General features: G+C 42.7%; 1 protein-coding gene across 1 annotated transcript; it reads right to left on the bottom strand.

Moving 5' to 3' along the window:
• Window positions 1-568: 568 nt before the first annotated feature.
• Window positions 569-8,830, bottom strand: LOC117404458 (UDP-glucuronosyltransferase 2A1). Its single transcript, XM_059014543.1, has 2 exons — window positions 8,653-8,830; window positions 569-2,748 (listed from the first exon to the last, which is right to left on the bottom strand). The coding sequence occupies exon 2, from the start codon at window positions 2,741-2,743 to the stop codon at window positions 1,136-1,138; it is 1,608 nt and encodes a 535-aa protein (XP_058870526.1). The 5' UTR covers window positions 2,744-2,748; window positions 8,653-8,830; the 3' UTR covers window positions 569-1,135.
• Window positions 8,831-26,040: the final 17,210 nt, after the last annotated feature.

Below are 26,040 nucleotides of genomic sequence, written 5' to 3'. Positions count from 1 at the left end.
TTCAGCGCAAGAGCCTATTCCTCCTACATGACTGCCACTCCGGGTTAAATAGCCTGCCTTTGAGGCCGCTCTCTCTCATCTGGCCAAGAAGGAGCCTGCAAGTCGGAAACCTCTTTCCTTTCCTATCCTATCCCCTGAGGCCACTCCTCAAACTACCTCTCCAAGTAACAGCCTTTCACTCCAGCCCCAGCTCTCGCTCCGTGAAATGCAAAAACAAATTTAACAGTGTAACATTTAAGAGTGCAAACTTAGTTGCAAGGCAGAGTTTTTGGTAGTAATAAAAAATCCTCCGTTCCTGCCATCCGCCTTACTAAACAAGGTTTATTTTTTATTTTTTTAATCGCCAATTATTTCATTTTTTTTCCCCAATTATTTTTTTAGGCTCAGCTCACCACTACCACACCCGCGCTGACTCGGGAGCGACGAAGACGAACACACGCTGTCCTCCGAAGCGTGTGCCATCAGCCAACCACTTTTGTTCACACTGCAGACTCACCATGCAGCCACCGCAGAGCTACAGAGCTTGGGTCAAACCCGTATGTTAGTGTAGGGAGAATTGATTGTGAGTGTTTAGATTTTATTTTAAACCTTGAAAGACAAAACCAACATTAAACATAGTATAATATGTATACAAGAAACGAAAAAAGTGGAAGGGCAAAAACTGGGAGAAAATAATAAACGTTTTACATAAAGATCATTTTTATGTTTTAAAAAAAGTAATATTAGTTTGCTACATAAGTAAGAAATAACACGCAAGAAGGCGTTCGATTATCTCAGTACAACCACAAGTACATCCACCAAAAAACTGGTAGGAGTTCCTATATTAAACAATGAATTGACTGAACAGCATCTCTGACAACAACATCATGCATTAAGCATTATAGTCTATCACCACTTCTGTTCTTTACACTGCTCACACTGTACAAGCTATTAACACTTTATTGCAATCATATATTAATAAAAAAATGTACTTATGCACATTAGGTGTTATTCATATTATGGGTTAGATGGTGAACACACACAGAAAACAAACAAACACACCAAAAAGCATTCAGAATACATCAAGATTAATAGTATTTCGGTATGATGGGTGAATTCTACTTTAAAAAATAGGAGCCCTAAAACTAAATCTTCCTTACTCATGCTTTATTTTTCTTTTCATACAAACCTTGAAGCACATACATCTGATAATGCCTATGATAGCTGCCATGAAGACTAACACAGCAGCCAGCAAGACCACTATAACATCCACACAGTAGTAGGCGTACCAGGGCATTCTGTAGGACTCTGTGCGCAGGTGAGCAGCACCTTTGTTCCTCATGACATACTCGATCCAGAAGAGGGCGCTGTCCATTGGTTTGACAGGCTGGTCTCGCTGGAGGCTGGAGAGCCTCTTCATGTTCATCTGATAGGAAGGCTCCTCAAGCACCTCCTTCAGGGCCTGGAGGAAGTCCTTGCTGTCCAGGGTGGTGACTTCCAGGACCTTGGCTGCCCCTCGCACCTGCATCCTGAGGAGGTTGTCAAACTGGTCAAAGAACAGTGGTAGGCCTACTATTGGCACGCCATGGTAAATGGCCTCATACACCCCGTTGGTGCCCCCATGCGCCACAAAAGCTCTTGTCTTGGGGTGTCCCAGGAGATCATTCTGGGGCAGCCATTTGACCAGGAGGGTGTTGTTGCCCAAGCTAGAAGGCCTTTCTCCCAAATGCCTCCAGATGACTTTCTGAGGGAGCTGTGAGAAAGCGTAGGCTATCTTATCTGTTAGCTCACTTGGAAGACCGTTTACCATAGTTCCCAAGGACATGACAACCACACCGTGCTCTCCAGAGCTTTCCATAAACTCCTCTAGATCTTGTGGTAGGGGCTTGGCAGGTTTGCATTGGAAGCCACCTATGTAGACAATGTTGGGCATAGTGGGGCGTGGGAATTCAAAGACAAAGTTGACCCTCATAAGCCAGAGGTCTGCAGACTGGACGAGACTGTAGAGGTCTACACCTGGGCCAAAGTAACGAGCACACAGGGCATCGTAATGGGGGCTAATCACATATTTGTCTACATAGAGGTTGATGCTGTATTGGAGCATGTTCCGGGCTCTTTGAATGAGGTCCATTTGGTCAGATAGCTCTGTTCCTGGAGTCGGGACATAGGAGATAGGAGAGGGAGCAGTAGCAAAATGAGCCTCCCCGCTTGTAAGCCAACGGACATTGAAGACCATAGGCAGTTTAAGGTAGTGGGCCAGCAAAACTCCTCCTGGAAACCCTGGATCTGTGAGGACCAAATCAAAGTGGGCATCCTGGAGCTTCTTCATGAACTGCTGATCTTCAAACATGGTGACTACCATCTGGCACATCCCTATGTGAGCAGTAGAGATTGCACTAATGATTTCCATTTGCAGTTTAATGAAGGCCAGCAGGGACCCCTCTCTTCTTCGGATCTTCAGTGTCTTCCTCACAAACGATGCAACATCGTCTGCACTCTCAATGGTCAATCTTTCAGGTAGTGTGACTGAGATGGAAGTGTAATGGGGTGACTTCTCTTTGACATACCAGCTACTCATTGACCGCACCACTGTGATGTTATGACCACGCCCATGCAGTTCTTCAATGAGGATGTTCATGTTCACCCAATGGCTGCCGTCCATCGGGAACACCAGGATCTTGCCACCATGGCAGCAGGGCACAGCAAGAAGAGATAGGATGAATGTGAGGGCTAAGCATCTCATCCAGAGAAAATATCCCATCATACAGTCTGAAACACAGATTGACAGAAACTGTTAAAGGACATGACATTGGTTTTTAGCATCTAGTTGCATTTTAATAACTTTCAGGATCATTGTAAAATTGCAATATTCATATGAATTTAAAATATATATTTTGATTGGGATTTAGCATGGTATCCTTGTTCTAGAACTCTGACTTTGTTTCAATTTAGTTTCTACATTAACTCCAATTTTCAACCATGAATATCTCGGCAATGGTAGGGGGTAGAGTGATGTCCTTTGGATCATTAACACTTTGTGGCATTGTCTCTGCAACACTTTAAATAGTATTTTAAAAGGGTTAGTATTTTGAAAGATAATGTTAAGTTTAAGGCCAAACTATATATACAAGACTTCAAGTTAATTTTGAAGGATTGAACAGAATCCATGTTCCTAATACCAGAGTCTAGGTGCATAGTCTGAGAAGGAAAGGACACATTCCCTTGGTACAGAGTCTAAATCTGCTCTCCACCGATAATCCAAGATCTTGAGAGCGCAGGGCACAGCTAGGGACACATGGAATATAAGCAGGAGCAAGACCATGTAGGTCAGTAATACAACCTTAAAAATCAACCCTGTATCGCATCAGAAACCAATCAATCAATCAATCAATCTTTATTTTATATATAGCACCTTTCATAGTGGAGCACCATCACAAAGCATTTTACAAGATGCAGTAACAACAAGAAAATCCATAATACTTTAAATACAGAGACATGCATAATACATGATATACAGTACAAAAACCAATGCATAATACATTAAATACAGTGGAAAATGCATAATACATGATATAGTAGCATAATAAATGAAACAGTAGCAACAACACAGCAGCGAATAGCAGATATCACGCTTAAAGAGCATGGAAAGCAAGAGAGAACAGGTGGGAGCATCACACAGCAAAGATGGGAAAGAGTTCCAAAGAGTCGGAGCCATGAAGCTAAACGAGCGTTCTCCAAGTGTGGTGCACTTTTGCTTGGGGATAACAAGCAGGGCAGAGTCGGAGGACCTCAGCTTGCGGGCAGAGACATAGCAGGTCAGCAGGTTGATGAGGTACTCAGAACCTGTGTGATGAAGGGCGTTGTAGTTGAGCAGGAGAGTTTTGAAAGTAATCCTGAACTTTACATGTAGCCAGTGCAGCTGGGCAAGACAGGGGGTGATGTGATCAGGTTTTTTTTTTACATCTGGTAAGGACGTTTAGGACAGCTCTATTGAGATTCTCAAGTTGAGTTTTAGATCCTACTAGGAGCTATACACTGTCCGACATCAATGCCATGCATTTGGTTACTACGGCAACAGGGTCAAACAAACACCGGCTTCATGATTGGTGAATTCCTCATAGTGTACAATAACGTATCATGCGATTTATTAGCTTGCCATGTATGATTAACATAAAAAATGCAGACAGCTGACGTTCAAAAACAGAAGATCTCGTTCAGACCTAGGAAAAGCGGACTTTGCATGCAGATGGCAGGATTCTGTTTTGCTCAACATGTGTCTGGATCATCTAAGAAAAGGTACTATTGATAAACATCTTGACAGCGCAGTACACAAAAACAAGAAAATCAAACTTGAAGTTCAGGCTAAACAATTACCAAACAAGCCGGTCACAATAACAGGACTGTTTAAAAAGAGCACAGAAAGTGGAGAAACACGTACAAACTGTATTTTCAAAAGTCCTTCAGTCAGTGGCGCAGTGGCAATTCAGAGTGCGCGCTTTTTGAAAATGCAGTCGCATTACAGCTTGTTAAGTAATAAAAGTCCGTAATTTAGTTCTATTTTGGAAATAACAACTTATTTTCAAAAGCAGCAAAATACGAATGTGCCCTAAAATATACTCGCTAAATAATGACCCCTGTCGTGTCGTAAACTGTCTGCGACCAAAAGGGTTGACTGTAATTTTAGTTTTTTTTGGTTATTAAAGACCAGAGAATTAGAACAGAGCTGTTAGCTATTTCATTCATAAACAACAACAGGTCTGTATTTTAGGAATAAGTACTTAAAATAAAAGCTGTCGTATTATTTCAAATGGATCATTTTCCCTTGAAGATTTTAAACAAATGTTTCTGAAGTTAAATGTCCTCTCTTGTACTATACGCAGTGTGATCTACGAAATATTTATTTTTGATGCAGCTTGTGCTTTTTTCAGAGATAAATAAATTCTGCAGCTCTCTGCAGTGTGTACAGACATTTAGCAAACTAAACCAGTCGTCAATTCCTAAGACAGTTAACAGTGTTCATATATATATATATATATATATATATATAAAGGGGAAATCTTACCAGAGAATCTCTTTACAGAAATATGTAACGAATTGTGAGGGTCTGGAACGAACTCCCCAGTAATGTTGTTGAAGCTGACACCCTGGGATCCTTCAAGAAGCTGCTTGATGAGATTCTGGGATCAATAAGCTACTAACAACCAAACGAGCATGATGGGCTGAATGGCCTCCTCTCGTTTGCAAACTTTCTTATGTTTCTTATGTTAAAAGAAAAAAACAAACAAACAAAAAAAAAAACAGCCTAATAACTCATGATAGTATTTCTCAGAAGCCTGCAGAGTGCACAGGATAAAAAAAGTCTTTAAACTATAGGCCTACCCCTGTCATTTGCTTTTAAAAATATTCCATGAGAAAATAAACCCAGACTGTACAGCAGTGTAAAACAAGGCTGCAGTATATCACGTTTCCAAATGGTGAAGGTTGAAAATAATAAACAGGCATTTTATTAGTTGTTATCACAACACACGGAATTCAGCACACAGAATTTAACACGCGGTATTATGCATGAGGTTTACACACAGTACTATAGTATATAAGGGAGCTGGAAAGAAAAGTTAAGTATGGTTCTGAGTTGGTCACTGTCACAAAGACGGCCGGAGTGGGTGGCGTCAGACCAGAAGCAGGAAATAAACAGACAGAGATGTGTGGTTTGATGAAGCTGAGCGAATGCTTTCGCTCAGCATTTAATAAACAGAACAGAAAATAAAAGGTTTTAAACACAAAACAGGACACTTGCGCCAAAATAAATACACAAACAAAACGCACTAAACACTTAACTAACGGTGCACGGAGAGACAAACAAACACGGTGAGTACAAACACTTCTAGATTATTATTTTACTTCACTTTTACGTTCTCCTTCTCTCTCACCCGTTCTCCACTCTCAAACACCCAACCCCGACTGAATGAAAATGTGCATCTATATATACACTGTTGTGCTGGGATTCAATTACTAATTAATTATTCACTTGAATCCCAGCACGTGAATTAATTCTGTGCAACCCCGTGCTCACATATTATATTTAACCAGCACGTGAAGTGATTTGTGCCCTCCTTGTGCCTAAATATAAATCGACATTTTAAATCACACGTGAAACACAGACCTGTTTATATCCCGTGTACCAATGACTATACACCGACATTAACACACGCACGCAACATACAACACATAATAAGCACACAGGGGCGGGGCACATTGCCACAGTCACAATGACAGCGACCAAGGTGGACAGAGTGAGGAATCTGAAGCTTACAGACCAGGAGCTAAATGTATTAGCAGAAGAAGTGATGGGGAATTATGAAAAGCTTTTTGGTGCTGAATCATTGAGAACATTAACTTCAATGAAACATTAAGGACAGAAATGTGTGGGGGTCTTGTCCCCAAATCAGAGGATCCTGCGAGACAGTCAAAGCAGATGAAGAAATTGTTAATGGAACATTTAATATTTGTTCAACTTGATCTCCATCTGATTCATTTTGTAATATGAATCAAAAGACAGCAAAGCACTCGCTCTGTCAATTAAAAGTTCACTATTTACATTTCAAAAGGTGTTTGGCGAAACATCACTTTAAAATTAGATGCCGTTAGATTGCTTGTATTTATGACTGCACCTCAACTCGCATTGTTGGTAAAAACAGTGTAATAGTGCCACCATGTGGAAATCGTGTTTAGCACTACAACTTTGTGACTCCTGTGACACTGAATTTTCACCCTTCCACAGGCATTGATTCAGCTCTGGTCTGGACTGGAGCTCTGTTATGCTGCCTACTATGAAAATACTGTAAGGATCTCATCGTGATCTCCATTTCAATGACCGATATAGTTAATTACTCTTAAAGCGGCATTAAAAAATGTGAGCTGTAATAAAATAAAATAAGAAATGTTTCCGTTATTGTGTTTTGAACTTCTTTTGAACACAGTGTTAATCTCTGTCTTACACGTTGTGAGTCATGTTGGCGGATGTGTGTTCACAGTAAATCATTGAAAGAGTTATAACTTTGGTCATTGGAAGAGAGCCAAATTTTCCTTGTTATCTCAAAGTTCTCATTGGCCATGACATGTCTGTTAGCAGGGGTATAATTCTGCCAGTACTCAGTGCCAGGATTTATTGAATCTGCTTTTCATCCAGCGTGCCTGCATTCTTACAATTGTTTATTTTACACAGTCCACTAGCATTCTGTTAGAAAGCAGTCTCGTCGCAGAAACTAAACAATCATTAAAATATTCTGGAAATAAACCAATGGCAATGGATGATCTATTTACCTTAGTTCTTAATAACAAGATCATAAGGAGAAGTTATTTGGCAGCTTTAGTGCCAATCATTATTAAACCAATCGGTCAGTCTCACCCGCCTATGGATTAATATGACTAGTCAATAACATTTTCGGTACCTTCCCTGATCGACTACTAATCCTTTAAGAAATGGAAAGTACAGTGAGATGGTTCTTCGTTGAATGAATGACACCTGAAGTAAGTTTACTGTCATGAAATGTTTCATTTAGTCTCCTGATTGATATTTTAGTTTGTTTTCTTTACACCTTCAAAACAATGAATATGTAACATGATGAAACAAGAGATTACTTTAATGTTACGTCCATGAAGATAGGGCAGCAGTGTGGAGTAGTGGTTAGGGCTCTGGACCATTCTGCGAGAGTAATGTTTTATCAGTTTAAAGTTCTAATGTCATTTTACTTATTGTTCAAGATGTATTGTTTTTTTTTATCACCAAATGATATGGGGTGTGTGTGATAGGAGCAGTATTAAAGTACACAGGTGAAGTGGAGACCACTTCGAACAGACTGAAAATATGCAAGATATATTTATTCTCATTGTATTAGTTATTTTGGGGTTATTGTGATTGGGAGGGTAATTGTGTGCAATGAAATTGATCAGAGAAGACAACAAATCTGCAAGGCATACTGTTTATTATTGAGCTTTTTTAACTTCACAAGCAACCTGAAGTATATCTTATCTTTCCTATAATAAAACAGTATGTTCTTTGAGTGGGGAATAAAAGGGTTTACGAGACGCACAAAATGGATGTTGACTGTATGTAGTACATCTGAAACCCCCGTCCACAATAACTGCACTGATACAGACATCACCAACACAGATACAGAGACTGCCTCCCTACTATTTCATAATGTCTGCTGCTGTTTGTGAACATACTGTTTCATAACACTGTTGTTTGTGTACTAGATTTTACAAACCGATTGGAATGTTTTGAATCTATTTAATAATGTTCTACATTTACATGGTAATGGATTGCAACTACAACTGTGATTCTGTCCGTTTGAAACCCTGCACTTCACAACCATGAGAAGAGTAAAAGTCGACTTTTCAACTCCAATGTTTGACTATTCAGTGCTACCCTTTATATGTAACACAAGACTCAGCCCACAAACACTTTCCCATAGCAGAAGACTCTATAGTGTACAGAAGCTCCAAAATGTTTAACTGTGCCTCTGTGACAAGCAAAATGTTAACCTGCCTCTATTAAACAAACAAGTTGGTTTACCAGGATTAGCCTATGAAATACCCACACTATCGACACACCCCTCTGCTGACTGCATTTTCTAAACATTTTGTTTGTACATAAACTAGAAAACATACCTTAATTCTGCAGATGTTCCAAGTGGCACAGTTTCTGGTCTCTTGGTAAATGTAGCCAGTTTCCTTTGGATCAGGTTCCAAGTCCAAGGTACTGAGTTAATTATCAGGAGTTTTCAAAGACTTCTGTCGATTACTCTCAAGTTATGGATGATTAACAGGAGTTCACACAGCAACAAAGTATTCAAACATAGCAGACGTGTTGACACCTGCTGACTGTTAATAGGAATAATAAATCACTTTTGTAATGCAGTGGGCGTGACCATGTTTAACAGAGATGGCTTCTGTGGTCACGTCAGGCCTGGAAATAGACAGACAACAGTGCTGGGATTGAATGCACTGATGCATGTTTTAATAATAATTAAACAAAAGGTTTAAACAACACAAAAACACTTTCACAAAACAAAAGGCACGATGACCAAAATAAATAGACAGATGCAAAACAGACACAAAAAAACAAGTATTGTACTAGTCTAAACTAGCATGTGTAGCAATTGCTATTATTATTATTTATTTCTTAGCAGACGCCCTTATCCAGGGCGACTTACAATTGTCACATTGACTTACAATTTTTACAAACTAAACACTATGTTTTTAAATAATAATACAACACAAATACAAAATAACACATAGACACACAGGGGTGGGGTGTATCCCATCACACCATGGTAACGGGAAGGTACATTCACTTCCGCTATGAATACCACCCAGTACAGGCTTTGGAGTTCTGGATTTCCACTGCACTTCCTGATGCTGTGCTGGAGTGTTTCATGTCTGGGGTTGTGGAGACCTGGGGTTGTGGAGAGTCCCTCTCTGGTTCATTCATGTGTTTTATAGTTTAATTGTGCTGTTTGTGGTTTTATGGTAAAACAATGACTGTTTGTTTATAATGGTACATTTGTAGTTCAGAGTTTTTATGAAGAGGTAAACCAAGTCTGGATTCTCCCGAGATAAAACAAAGTATTAATGTTATTTATACTGTGGCAATGTGGTTTGCAGTGCGCAGGTTTAGAGGTGATGCAATGCTCAAGAGAATGACAACAATGTTACTGGTGAAATGATGGTTTATTTTTCTAATCCAATAGTCTGATGACAACAGTAAACAATAAATGGAGGACTGGCAGTACACAACGATGTGTACTGCTCAGCTAAATAAACAAGGGGTTCAGAAATAATAAGCACAGTATTTAAACACACACAATACACAAACACGAGTCCTAGTCCAGGGTGACTGCTATTAGTGCTAGTGGTGCAAATGCAATGTATCCATGAACAATAGTGCAGTGGTGTCTGGGTTTGTGCTGGCGACAAACCCGGACACCAAAACAAATAAAACACTCACGATACTTTAACAGGGTTCTCCTCCCCTGTTAGCGTTAACCATAACAAAGGAACAGATCACTTCGCTACATCCCCTTATATACCATCAATCACGCCCCCTTTGGTTAAGTATTGCAACCGCTCCTCCAATCTGCGGCTGCCACATCGTTTCCCTTCTGGGTCGATGATTTAGTGTACCGTAGCTCCGCCCCCTTTCTAGACTTCCACCTACCCCTGGGAATGAATTGTCTGGCCATCCAGTCCAGGACACTCTGTTCTCTTTACACAGTTGTAACAATCTACCTTTGACCCAAAAGGCCAACACAACATTTCCAGAATAAGAATCGGTTACTACCAAAAAAAATGACATAAAAAGTAGATGGCAGAAAGGCAGATACACAGCAGAAAATAGGATTGCTAGGTTCGTTTGAGTGCAAACATTTAATTTCAAAAACATCTGTCCAACACACATAGATTACCAGACAATTTTATGACCCACAGTACCTCGGGTAGCTGCTGACCCATGCACATAAAACCAAGTTGAAACAGAAATAGGACGGTGGTAAATCCACCAGTGAGCCTACAGAGGCAATAAATAAATAGAAAATACTGTCCAGTAGAAATGTCCCAAAATAGCAATCCAGTATCATAAACAAACAAAAAATAGAAAAACCCAAAAAGTCAAAATTCAGTTTGAAATCCCCCAACAAAAATAAAGTAAAAGGAAATTAAACAAATATCCGCCGTAAAAAATATAATAATAATTCAGTTCGGTCTCACCGGTTTGTGTGGTTATCCATGAGCGCTCCAGAAAGACGACACAAAGTCCAAACATACCGCTGTAATCCAAAATCCAAGGATATGTCTTGTTTTCCTCCAGGAAATAGTAAAGAAAAAAATAAGTGCCAGCAACGTTTGCTAAACGAAGAACATTGACTAAAACTGTGACAAACTAAAGCTAGATAAACATAGTATACATCTAACTTTATGCAGTTTTGCATTAACACATCTAAGTTTAGCAAACCTGTACACAAGTAAATACCCGACGGCAAACCTTCCGCAGCAAACTAAGCAGAGTACAAACTCCCAACAGGAAAAGGTGCTGTCCCATAATGCATTAGTTCAGGGTTTATAAAGGTCAAGGTCCTCCAACATATTTAAAGGGGCAACGTTTCCTAAAACCCACTCTTAAAAGGGTAACAGTAAGCATACATTGAAGTATCATATATTCTGACTTTAAACAACACACTTTGAATACCTGGCCAAGCTAAAAAGTGGTGTGCTTAAATGAACCACTTATATAATATTTACTTTTGTGTGACAGGCGTCACACAGCGCCCTCACAGGTCGAGAGCGAGATTTATCACCAAGAATCATTCTGTCTCTGTCACATACCCATTTAGATGTTTTGTTTTGTGGCTGTATGGCTTAATATTATCCTTTTTGTATTTCAGAAATGAAAGCGGCGTCAGCCACCGTTTCTGCGTTTGTTGGGAGCTTTAAAGAAGTGATGGGTGCCGCACCTGGCATCATTCTCTTATGAGATAAGGTACCAACCTGGTTGCATGAATGGTAATGCAGACGCTTGGTCTCTTCAGTATGACGAGGAGTCCATGTGCCCATCGCATTACAAGAAGACTCGTTGGAACGACTAGGAATGGATACTGGGCAGGGGGACGTATTTCATTGCACCATCACAGCAAAGCCAGGTAGGCAGAGGGCTGACAGCCATCTTACAGGCCCGGGACCCAGTCATTGGGCGTGTTTGAGAATTTTGGAGAAGGGGGTATAGACAGAATCAGAACGAGAGGATGCAGTTGTCCAAACCAGTGGCCAAGCTCGTGCGACAGTGGGATTGTATCGAACAGAAGGAGGACATTTTGAATCAGATGGTGTATCCCACTGGAGGAGGTAGGAAGTTTCTACAACTCTTCCCAATATCCTCCACCAGGAAGTCCTCACCAGCCTGCATGATGACCATGGCCATCAAGGTGTGGAAAGGACGATGCAGCTGGTCGCCAGAGGGTGTTCTGGACCGGCATGGGAAAAGACATCAAGCAGTGGTGCATGCAGTGTGAATGGTATATGCTCTCCAAGGCACTGCAACCTAAGGTCCAAACATTTATAAGGAGTGTGCTTGCTTCTAGGCCCTTGGAGATCCTTGCCATCGATTTCACTGCCTTGGAGCCGTAGAGTGACGGAAGGGAAAATATCCTGGAGATGACAGAAGTTTTCGCCAATACACACATGCCGTGCTAACCCGGGATCAATGTGTCAGTACTGTGGCCAAGGTGCTGGTATGCCGGAACAAATACACTCTGATCAACTTTGAAAGCAACGTGATTCAGCTTTGCCAACTGTACGGAATTCAGAGGAGCCGGACGACTCCCTACCATCCTTAAGGGAATGGCCAATGTGAGAGGTTTAACCATACTTTACATGACTCCTTGTGGACCCTTCCTTCGGATCAGAAGCATCACTGGGCTATGCACCTTCCCCAAGTGCTGTTCGCGTATAATACCTCTGTGCATCAGACCACCAACCAGTCTCCCTACTATCTCCTGTTTGGACGGAAGCCCAAGCTGCTGGTGGTTGGAGAAGTGGAGCCAGCCGGAGGCACAGTAGAGGACTGGATCCAAGAACAACAGGGTCATCTGGTCAATCTGAAAAACCATGGGGTGAGATGTTGTAATAAGATCCAATAAGATGTTTTTGAGTCCGGTCCTCTACAAAGTGATTCGGGCACTGCCAGGACAAGTGGCTGTGTACTCCATCTTGGTGCAGATCCTAAACACCTCATGGGAAGGTTATAGAAAGAAACTGTAGAAGAAATAATATTAGTGTTTAATGTTTTGCTGAAATACATGCAAGGATTGTAGTAGAAATTAAGAAGTTCCATCTATTTTAATTAAATTAAATATGAGCCAAATCATATCATTTTTTCCGTATCATCTGAACAAGAGCTAATTGATTATTTGGTATGTATTGATCACACAATACTCAGCAACAACCTAATAATTATGTATCCTCTTCAATCTATTTTTATATATTGATAAATTGCCTCAAAGCTCTTACGGAGACAAAACAACGTGTCAATAGAATGCAAAGCTATTAAAACAAACAAACAGACAGTACACAGCATATTGATTTTTGCAGTGAATGTTGGACACCTCCAAACCCAATGTCACATACAATCCATAATATTGAACTACCATAATATCACCGCAAGCTTACGGACAGCATAACTTACTGCTCATTACACAGGAGAGATTGGAATTTGCATCTCATTATAAATAGATTTGCAACGCCAAGTCAAGATTTCTTCCGGCAAAGACAAATGAGCGGTATAGTGAACAGAAAGAAGTATATATAATAGGATCGAGCTCTGGCTTCTGCAGATTCCGACATTGATGCAACTATGGCACTGGCCAAAAAGAAAAGACAAATTTCCACGAAAAGATGAAATTGACCCGTTAGTTAGTGAAATGGAAAAAAAAAATCAGGGATATTAACACTTCGCAGGGCCAAAAAAAACATTAAGAAAATAAATATAGGAAGAAATAATTAACTAAATAAATTCATGGGACACTAAGTGACAGACACTTGACATTTAAAATGCGAAGAAGAATATAATACAGAAACATTACAATGTAATGCAAAAAACGTAACGCAAACAGACCCTGGGCACAGAGAAAAGAAACTAAAATGTTTCCACAAAAACGGAAAGCATAAATAAAACTAAGCTTGTTTCTATATACGGAAGTTTAACGTGCTAAATTTGCACAGTAATTCTGCAGTTTACCATGTTTGTACTTGTCTGTATCCAGTTTCTGCGACTGTTGCAAGCCCCTGGATCCCGCATGCTGTACATGGGTACAGTCACAGGGCAGTCCACAGGGATTTCAAAGCTTTCAGCTCTGTCAAACAAATCCGGCAACACAACACAGACGCACAGCGCACCGTCTGCACTCGCTGTTATAGTATTTATATAACTTCACATGATTTTCCAATATTATTTCCCCTGTACCACACACTATTCTCACCTCACACTATCCCCCTGTACCACACACTATTCTCACCTCACACTATACCCCTGTACCACACACTACTCTCACCTCACACTATCCCCCTGTACCACACACTATTCCCACCTCACACTATCCCCCTGTACCACACACTATTCTCACCTCACACTATCCCCCTGTACCACACACTATTCTCACCTCATACTATCCCCCCTGTACCACACACTATCCCCACCTCACACTATCCCCCCTGTACCACACACTATCCCCACCTCACACTATCCCATTGTACCACACACTATCCCGCTGTACCACACACTATTCTCACCTCATACTATCCCCCCTGTACGACACACTATCCCCACCTCACACTATCCCCCTGTACCACACACTATCCCCACCTCACACTATCCCCCTGTACCACACACTATCCCCACCTCACACTATCCCCCTGTACCACACACTATCCCCACCTCACACTATCCCCCTGTACAACACACTATTCCCACCTCACACTATCCCCCTGTACCACACTATTCCCACCTCACACTATCCCCCTGTACCACACACTATTCCCACCTCACACTATCCCCCTGTACCACACACTATTCCCACCTCACACTATCCACCTGTAGCACACACTATCCCCACCTCACACTATCCCCCTGTACCACACACTACTCCCACCTCACACTACCCCCCCTGTACCACACACTATTCCCACCTCACACTATCCCCCTGTACCACACACTATTCCCACCTCACACTATCCACCTGTAGCACACACTATTCTCACCTCACACTATCCCCCTGTACCACACACTATTCCCACCTCATACTATCCCCACTGTACCACACATTAACCCCACCTCACACTATCCCCCTGTACAACACACTATCCCCACCTCACACTATCCCCCCTGTACCACACACTATTCCCACCTCACACTATCCCCCCTGTAACACACACTATTCCCACCTCACACTATCCCCCTGTACCACACACTATCCCCACCTCACACTATCCCCCTGTACCACACTATTCCCACCTGTACCACACACTATTCCCACCTCACACTATCCCCCTGTACCACACACTATTCCCACCTCACACTATCCACCTGTAGCACACACTATCCCCACCTCACACTATCCCCCTGTACCACACACTATTCCCACCTCACACTACCCCCCCTGTACCACACACTATTCCCACCTCACACTATCCCCCTGTACCACACACTATTCTCACCTCACACTATCCCCCTGTACCACACACTATTCCCACCTCATACTATCCCCACTGTACCACACATTAACCCCACCTCACACTATCCCCCTGTACCACACACTATCCCCACCTCACACTATCCCCCCTGTACCACACACTATTCCCACCTCACACTATCCCCCCTGTAACACACACTATCCCCACCTCACACTATCCCCCTGTACCACACACTACCCCCACCTCACACTATCCCCCTGTACCACACACTATTCCCTCCTCACACTATCCCCCCTGTACCACACACTATTCCCACCTCACACTATCCCCCCTGTACCACACACTATTCCCACCTCACACTATCCCCCTGTACCACACACTATTCCCACCTCACACTATTCCCACCTCACACTATCCCCCTGTACCACACACTATCCCCACCTCACACTATCCTCCTGTACCACACACTATCCCCACCTCACACTATCCACCTGTACCTCACACTATCCCCACCTCACACTATCCACCTGTACCTCACACTATCCCCCTGTACCACACACTATCCTCACCTCACACTATCCCCCTGTACCACACACTATTCCCACCTCACACTATCCCCCCTGTACCACACACTATTCCCACCTCATACTATCCCCCTGTACCACACACTATCCCCACATCACACTATCCCCCTGTACCACACACTATTTCCACCTCACACTATCCACCCTGTACCACACACTATTCCCACCTCACACTATCCCCCCTGTACCACACACTATTCCCACCTCACACTATCCCCCCTGTACCACACACTATTCCCACCTCACACTATCCCCCTGTACCACACACTATTCCCACCTCACACTATCCACCTGTACCTCACACTATCCCCACCTCACACTATCCACCTGTACCTCACACTATCCCCACCTCACACTATCCCCCTGTACCACACACTATCCCCCTGTACCACACACTATCCTCACCTCACACTATCCCCCCTGTACCACACACTATTCCCACCTCACACTATCCCCCTGTACCACACACTATCCCCACCTCACACTATCCACCTGTACCTCACACTATCCTCACCTCACACTATCCCCCCTGTACCACACACTATTCCCACCTCACACTATCCTCCTGTACCACACACTATCCCCACCTCACACTATCCACCTGTACCTCACACTATCCCCACCTCACACTATCCACCTGTACCTCACACTATCCCCACCTCACACTATCCCCCTGTACCACACACTATCCCCACCTCACACTATCCCCCTGTACCACACACTATCCCCACCTCACACTATCCACCTGTACCTCACACTATCCCCACCTCACACTATCCCCCTGTACCACACACTATCCCCACCTCACACTATCCCCCTGTACCACACACTATCCCCACATCACACTATCCCCCTGTACCACACACTATTTCCACCTCACACTATCCACCCTGTACCACACACTATTCCCACCTCACACTATCCCCCCTGTACCACACACTATTCCCACCTCACACTATCCCCCCTGTACCACACACTATTCCCACCTCACACTATCCCCCTGTACCACACACTATTCCCACCTCACACTATCCACCTGTACCTCACACTATCCCCACCTCACACTATCCACCTGTACCTCACACTATCCCCACCTCACACTATCCCCCTGTACCACACACTATCCCCCTGTACCACACACTATCCTCACCTCACACTATCCCCCCTGTACCACACACTATTCCCACCTCACACTATCCCCCTGTACCACACACTATCCCCACCTCACACTATCCACCTGTACCTCACACTATCCTCACCTCACACTATCCCCCCTGTACCACACACTATTCCCACCTCACACTATCCTCCTGTACCACACACTATCCCCACCTCACACTATCCACCTGTACCTCACACTATCCCCACCTCACACTATCCACCTGTACCTCACACTATCCCCACCTCACACTATCCCCCTGTACCACACACTATCCCCACCTCACACTATCCCCCTGTACCACACACTATCCCCACCTCACACTATCCACCTGTACCTCACACTATCCCCACCTCACACTATCCCCCTGTACCACACACTATCCCCACCTCACACTATCCCCCTGTACCACACACTATCCTCACCTCACACTATCCCCCCTGTACCACACACTATCCCCACCTCACACTATCCCCCTGTACCACACACTATTCCCACCTCACACTATCCCCCCTGTACCACACACTATTCCCACCTCACACTATCCCCCCTGTACCACACACTATTCCCACCTCACACTATCCCCCTGTACCACACACTATTCCCACCTCACACTATTCCCACCTCACACTATCCCCCTGTACCACACACTATCCCCACCTCACACTATCCACCTGTACCACACACTATCCCCACCTCACACTATCCACCTGTACCTCACACTATCCCCACCTCACACTATCCCCCTGTACCACACTATCCCCACCTCACACTATCCCCCTGTACCACACATTAACCCCACCTCACACTATCCCCCTGTACCACACATTAACCCCACCTCACACTATCCCCCTGTACCACACACTATCCCCACCTCACACTATCCCCCTGTACCACACATTAACCCCACCTCACACTATCCCCCCTGTACCACACACTATCCCCACCTCACACTATCCCCTGTACCACACACTATCCACCTGTACCACACACTATTCCCACCTCACACTATCCCCCCTGTACCACAAATTAACCCCACCTCACACTATCCCCCTGTACCACACATTAACCCCACCTCACACTATCCCCCTGTACCACACATTAACCCCACCTCACACTATCCCCCCTGTACCACACACTATTCCCACCTCACACTATCCCCCTGTACCACACACTATCCCCACCTCACACTATCCCCCTGTACCACACACTATCCCCACCTCACACTATCCCCCTGTACCACACACTATCCCCACCTCACACTATCCCCCTGTACCACACACTATTCCCACCTCACACTATCCCCCTGTACCACACACTATCCCCACCTCACACTATCCCCCTGTACCACACACTATCCCCACCTCACACTATCCCCCTGTACCACACACTATCCCCACCTCACACTATCCCCCTGTACCACACTATCCCCACCTCACACTATCCCCCTGTACCACACATTAACCCCACCTCACACTATCCCCCTGTACCACACATTAACCCCACCTCACACTATCCCCCTGTACCACACACTATCCCCACCTCACACTATCCCCCTGTACCACACATTAACCCCACCTCACACTATCCCCCCTGTACCACACACTATCCCCACCTCACACTATCCCCTGTACCACACACTATCCACTTGTACCACACACTATTCCCACCTCACACTATCCCCCCTGTACCACAAATTAACCCCACCTCACACTATCCCCCTGTACCACACATTAACCCCACCTCACACTATCCCCCTGTACCACACATTAACCCCACCTCACACTATCCCCCCTGTACCACACACTATTCCCACCTCACACTATCCCCCTGTACCACACACTATCCCCACCTCACACTATCCCCCTGTACCACACACTATCCCCACCTCACACTATCCCCCTGTACCACACACTATCCCCACCTCACACTATCCCCCTGTACCACACACTATTCCCACCTCACACTATCCCCCTGTACCACACACTATCCCCACCTCACACTATCCCCCTGTACCACACATTAACCCCACCTCACACTATCCCCCTGTACCACACATTAACCCCACCTCACACTATCCCCCCTGTACCACACTATTCCCACCTCACACTATCCCCCTGTACCACACACTATCCCCACCTCACACTATCCCCCTGTACCACACACTATCCCCACCTCACACTATCCCCCTGTACCACACACTATCCCCACCTCACACTATCCCCCTGTACCACACACTATTCCCACCTCACACTATCCCCCTGTACCACACACTATCCCCACCTCACACTATCCCCCTGTACCACACACTATGCCCACCTCACACTATCCCCCTGTACCACACATTAACCCACCTCACACTATCCCCTGTACCACACACTATTCCCACCTCACACCCTCTCATCTTTTATTGTTATTTTATTCTACTGACTTTTTAAATTCTCATGTCTTATTTTCTTTACTTACTTATTTTCTTCTCTTTTCCATTCTTGCCTATGTGACTAACCAGCCACTCACACCTATGCAAGCTTAATGTGCCTTTCATAGATAATTAGCACACACCCACGCTTCTTAATGTGACCAATCAGAGACAATTCACATTGCCATTCACGTTGTCTCAATCCATCTGGCTTTTATCAATAATATTGTGTATCTACTGTATATTAATCTCAAACGATTACAGCATTTGAAAACGGTGGTCAATTTCAATGTCTTTACTTCTCAATGACAGTTGTTTAGCAACACCCTCTGCTAATGTCTCTGAGACCACAGGGTATCTGTGAGGCAATGCAGGCTTTGTGCTTTCAGAGCTATTGAGAGAGAGGGGAAGTAAGGGAGTGACGTGAATAAGGAAGCAAGCTAACATTGCATTGCCTTTCTACCACAAAGAGTGTGTCGGGCGACAGAAATCAATGGATATTTTAAGCAGGTAAGTAACATCTTGGGGGCAGTATTATATACAATTCATATAGTTATTTTTCACGTTGGTGCAGAACATGAAAGGGTTTTGTGATCAAATATAAAACTACTCAAATAATAATGATGGAGGGGTGGGACTTACTTACTTGTCAAATTAGAAGACATTTAAAAAAGTAAAAGTAGATACAAGTTAGAGATCAGTATATTAAGGGGTAGATGTACTAAGATGGGCCAGTCGCATCGTAAACATACCACAATTTGTATTTTTGTTGTGACAATTCGCAAAGTATACATTTTGTCGTATGTGCCGAGAGAAAATATGTTAATGAAAAGTTTTCGGAGGGTCACAATCTAAGGCACCTGTAAAATAAATGCAGATAGTTCACTGTAAAGAACATATTAATTCAATTATTCATGAACACAACGCAGCTAAAAATGCAATACAATGACAACAGCACATGGAATTAACAATATGTATCAAAATGCAGAGTATTCAAATAAAAGTAATAAAACAGTACTTACCATTCTGAATGCTTCATACGCTGCTGCAGACTCACTTAGTTTAAATTGAGACTCTGTTCAATAAATCGCACTATTTGAACTTGAACTACGCGCAAGACTCTTCTGCAGGGGCACCATTTCAGATTTCAGTAAGGGGGGGGGGGGGGGGGTCCAGGTACCGCTTTGCAGATAAAAACTTAAAAATCAGTTTATTACTGGAGCATTTTCTGTGATTATTAACTATATTGTAAATCATACGATAACAAAATTACCAACACATGGACAAACAGGCAACTTTTAAAGCTATGCAATAGTAGATAATATAAGATATGACTAGGCTTGCTGCTTTGATATTAATCAGTAAAGCTCATTAAACATCGAATTCCCCAAAAATATGAGTTAAACTGAAATCAATTTATATACGATAAATGTTGGTAAAACCACTTGCTATTTTTTATTTTCTTACCAAAAAGAATAATTTAGAAATCACCTCTAGTTTGTGTAGTTTTTATACCTGCTGTCTGTCCCGTCTCTGTTCCCCTCTGAACGGCTGGGGGTCACTGTCAGTCATCTGGTCCGTTAGTACTGTACTTTCACCCTGTTCTGACAGATCTCGTTGACTGAAGCAGTGCTAGAATGCTCTCATTTGCCAGCTACAGCGCCTGTCATTCAAAGCGCCTACTTTGAAATTAGCGGGATAACATGTAAGTAAGCTTTTGCTATAGGTATACGGTGACAGTTACTAGTTTGATTTGGAAATGGGGCGCAAGAGGAAAACACTTAATGAATATTGTGCACAATACCCTGAAGTCTCCGCGGCAGGATGAAGAGAGCCCGTCTACCTTTCTTTCCAGTGACTGAGTCCGGCTGTGCTGAAGCAGGAGAGGGGGAGCTCAGACTGAATTATATAAGTGCAAGTTAGTTCTGTTCAACTATCTAATGTTTTGTTTTTTTTACTCGTAAATGTATGCTCTAAAGGTCTGTGTAAAACATTTTTATATGCTGCATTTACTATAGCAAAATTTGAGACAATTTGTAAATGTATAGCTCTGCTGTGACCAAACGTTATTTCAGTTAGAATGTTGGTAACCATGTTTTGTTGCACGTTGAATATGATAAAGGGGTTTCGCTAAATGAGGCGGTTTTCAATGGCATAAAAAGTATTTTTTTAAAAAGAATAAAGGTCGATTTCACCCATTCTCGGGTTGAATTGAAAAATAAAGATAACGGTAAAATAAACATAAATATTAGTCATCGATTTGACAAAAAAAAAAAAAAAAAAAATAGTAGCAAGCCCAGATATTACTGATCCCACAAGCCTTGGTGTATCAAGTCTTAACACAGATATCAATGACACATTGCGCACTTTTCTTAGTAGAGAAGTAATTTGTTTTATAAAATAAAATCTAGTTCAGTACAATTATTGTTTTTGTAAACTTTTTATCATGTCCTAAATTGAAGCATTTGCGTTCACCCTTGCAAGCCCGCCCCTCCCGTTTGGTAAGTAATGTCATTTTTTTAAAATGTATTGTAGCGTGCACGGGGGAAGGCAGCAGCAGGGCTGGTAGGTGACGTAATCACACACAAAGACATAAGCCCGATATACACTCCTTGCAAAGGAGTCGGCTCTATTGTACAGCGGTATCGGCGCTATGCTGCAGTGCGAGGGGCCCCGGGTTCACGCTCGCCCTCCGCCTGTGTGTGGATTGCCTCGCCCTGTGTGATGCGCCTGCCTGCTAGAAACGAGATCGCTACAGTATTTTTTTATATACTATTGGCGATAAAAATAAGCAATGCTATATTAGTTTTGTTGCTATTGCCTTCTAATGCATGTTTTACTTATCAATACAAACTATTCTGCAGTAATACAGGGCAGTGAGGTCGCAAAGTCATTTTTATTGGTAGAAGGGGGTTGCAGTACCACAAAGTTTGAGAGCCGCTGTTACATGGAGTGTTTGTTTGCTGGTTTATAAAGTTCTCCTGTGACAGGACATGTTTTTTTTCATTGAAGACTCAAGTTCATTAGGCTACAAATACAGTTTATATTAGATTTAGAAATAATGATCTCAAGTGGAAGTTTTGGAAATTGTCAAGCGGGTATTTCAGGATGTGGTGCAGTACTCATTTACTCGTGTGCTTCCTGTCTACCATATTTTGACACTTCCGTTCATGGCAGATATTACTCAGAGAGAAACTTGGGCCCAGACCAAATTAGAACTTTGACAACCCGCTAATCGCACTTAACAAAACTGAATTTAATAGCGTTTTCTTTTTATGAGTAGAAGAAATAAGGTAAGAGAAGTATATTCTTTATCACTGCTATTTAAGTGTGCCTTGTCAGTTATATTTGTGCTCAAACTATGTCGTCAAACCTGGTCTGCAATAAACTTCCCCACAAAATGTACAGATGACAGAACGTAGATAGCAGCTAAAACAGGATGTTCAGGACTGCAACTAGCAAGATCCTGTTACCAGATACTACAGGACAGTGCAGACGCAGGGTTGTTATCTGTTGTTATCCTGTCTGCTCGATTTCATGCACTTGCATCTTACCTTGACTCCAAAGCTGTTTCCTGTTTTTTGTCGTAGTGTTTTCACTAGAACTGAAGGCATTATTACAAGTACGATCTTACAAGTGCCTTATACAAGCTCATCATTCTCACTCTGTATTTTTGACTATATTACCAAGCCCTGGATAATTGCAAAGCATACAACATGGTTTATTTAGATTTCCAGAAAGCTTTTGACAAAGTCCTGCATAAAAGATTAATTCTCAAACTGAGGCTGTGTGATCCAGTGGTTAAAGAAAAGGGCTTGTAACCAGGAGGTCCCTGGTTCAAATCCCACCTCAGCCACTGACTCATTGTGTGACCTTGAGCAAGTCGCTTAACCTCCTTGTGCTCCGTCTTTCGGGTGAGATGTAATTGTAAGTGACTCTGCAGCTGATGCCACACCCTAGTCTCTGTAAGTCGCCTTGGATAAAGGCATCTGTTAAATAAACTAATAATAATAATAAAAAACTGAACGCAGTAGGGATTCAAGGAAATGCATGCACATGGATTAGGGAGTGGTTAACATGTAGAAAACAGAAAGTACTGATTAGAGGAGAAGCCTCAAAATGGAGCGAGGTAACCAGTGGTGTACCACAGGGATCAGTATTAGGTCCCCTGCTATTCCTAATCTACATTAATGATTTAGATTCTGGTATAGTAAGCAAACTTGTTACATTTGTAGACAACACAAAAACAGGAGAAGTGGCAAAAACTGTTGCAGCAGCAAAGGTCATTCAAAATGATCTAGACAGCATTCAGAACTGGGCAGACACATGGCAAATGACATTTAATATAGAAAAGTGTAAAGTATTGCATGCGGGCAATAAAAATGTGCATTATAAATATCATATGGGAGATACTGAAATTGAAAAAGGGGACTATGAAAAAGACCTAGGAGTTTATGTTGACTCAGAAATGTCTTCATCTAGACAATGTTGGGAAGCTATAAAAAAGGCCAACAAGATGCTCGGATATATTGTGAGAAGTGTTGAATTTAAATCAAGGGAAGTAATGTTAAAACTTTACAATGCATTAGTAAGATCTCACCTAGAATATTGTGTTCAGTTCTGGTCACCTCGTTACAAAAAGGATATTGCTGCTCTAGAAAGAGTGCAAAGAAGAGCAACCAGAATTATCCCGGATTTAAAAGGCATGTCGTATGCAGACAGGCTAAAATAGAATTGAATCTATTCAGTCTTTAACAAAGAAGACTAAGCGGCGATCTGATTCAAACATTCAAAATCCTAAAAGGTATAGACAATGTCGACCCAGGGGACTTCTTTGACCTGAAAAAAGAAAAAAGGACCAGGGGTCACAAATGGAGATTAGATAAAGGGGCATTCAGAACTGAAATAGGAGGCACTTTTTTACACAGAGAAGTGTGAGGGTCTGAAACCAACTCCCCAGTAATGTTGTTGAAGCTGACACCCTGGGATCCTTCAAGAAGCTGCTTGATGAGATTCTGGGATCAATAAGCTACTAACAACCAAACGAGCAAGATGGGCTGAATGGCCTCCTCTCGTTTGTAAACTTTCTTATGTTCTAATTAGCCTAGTCATGGTTCTCAAACTTTGTCATAGTGAGCCTCCCTGAGTTACGAAAAAATTAACTGCGCCTCCCCAGTTTACTAAAACAATATAACAAACTGAAAATCCTATATGTTGCAAAAAAATGAATAAGAAAGTAGAAGGCACTTGTTAATTATGACGCCAGGGTCAATTAACAGATAAATAATATGCTAATGAGAAAATTGGTCTCCAAGGGCACGTTATTCAAACGTTGCAATAGGTGATGTTGTTTGACGGTAAATGGCGTTTATGCATCACCCGATGAAATACTGTCATGTTAAACATACGCATTAGATTTTAATATCATGTATAATTCATATTATTTCAATGCGTCTAACACCCTGTGCACAGCTTGTCCGGAGCGCTGCATGTAATAATGAACACATGCACATTCATATGTATCCTGGTAACGTGACTGGGAGTGGCTGGTTCTGTTCTCTGAGGTTTTCGTATTAAGGCTAGAACGGGACATTATTATTATTATTATTATTATTATTTATTTCTTAGCAGACGCCCTTATCCAGGGCGACTTACAATCGCAAGCAAATACAAATACATTCAAGTGTTACAATATAAGTCATACAATAGAACAAGAAATACAATAATTCTCAAGTGTGACAAACCACAATTCAATAATACAGCAGATAATAGTGAAAGTTACATCAGGATATGATTAAGTAGTGATAGTTACATCAGGATATGATTAAGTACAAAATACTACAGATTAAACACTTGGGAGATTACAATATTCTGAGGTACAGGATTAAATGCAGTAAAATAGGGGGCAGATAAGAGCAAAATAAAGCATATTTAAATGAAGGGTGATAGTGTCCCAGGATACAACAGAGGAGTTCTACAGGTGCTGTTTGAAGAGGTGAGTCTTAAGGAGGCGCCGGAATGTGGTCAGGGACTGGGCAGTCCTGACATCTGTAGGAAGGTCGTTCCACCACTGCGGAGCAAGGGTGGAGAAGGAGCGGGCTCGGGAGGCAGGGGAGCGTAGCGGAGGTAGAGCCAGTCTTCTAGTGCAGGCGGAGCGGAGAGATCGAGTGGGGGTGTAGGGAGAGATGAGGGTCTGGAGGTAGCTGGGTGCAGTCTGATCAAGGCATCTGTAGGCTAGTACAAGAGTCTTGAACTGGATGCGAGCGGTGATCGGGAGCCAGTGGAGCGAGCGGAGTAGTGGAGTAGCGTGGGCGAAGCGAGGTAGAGAGAACACCAGGCGAGCAGCAGAGTTCTGGATGAGCTGGAGCGGACGGGTGGATTGAGATTGAGAGGACATAGTCAGGATTGCACTATATCTGAAATGATCTCCACTTCTCAATTAAGAGGAGCCTATACACAAAACTGATTCCTAACAATGCCTTAGTAGTAGGTTTAAGAACTGTGTTACTGTCCCCTATGCAATAAGGGTGTAAAGGGTTTGACCACTGGATGTTGACTTGTTCACAATTCTGGGACCTGATAAATGCCTTATAGATTTTAATGGCAGTCCACTGTTTATTTATTTATTTATTTATTTATTTCTTAGCAGACGCCCT

This window comes from Acipenser ruthenus, chromosome 48 (genome assembly GCF_902713425.1).
Source record: "Acipenser ruthenus chromosome 48, fAciRut3.2 maternal haplotype, whole genome shotgun sequence".
Taxonomy (NCBI): Eukaryota; Metazoa; Chordata; class Actinopteri; order Acipenseriformes; family Acipenseridae; genus Acipenser; species Acipenser ruthenus.
This window is presented reverse-complemented; position numbering and strand designations above follow the sequence as displayed.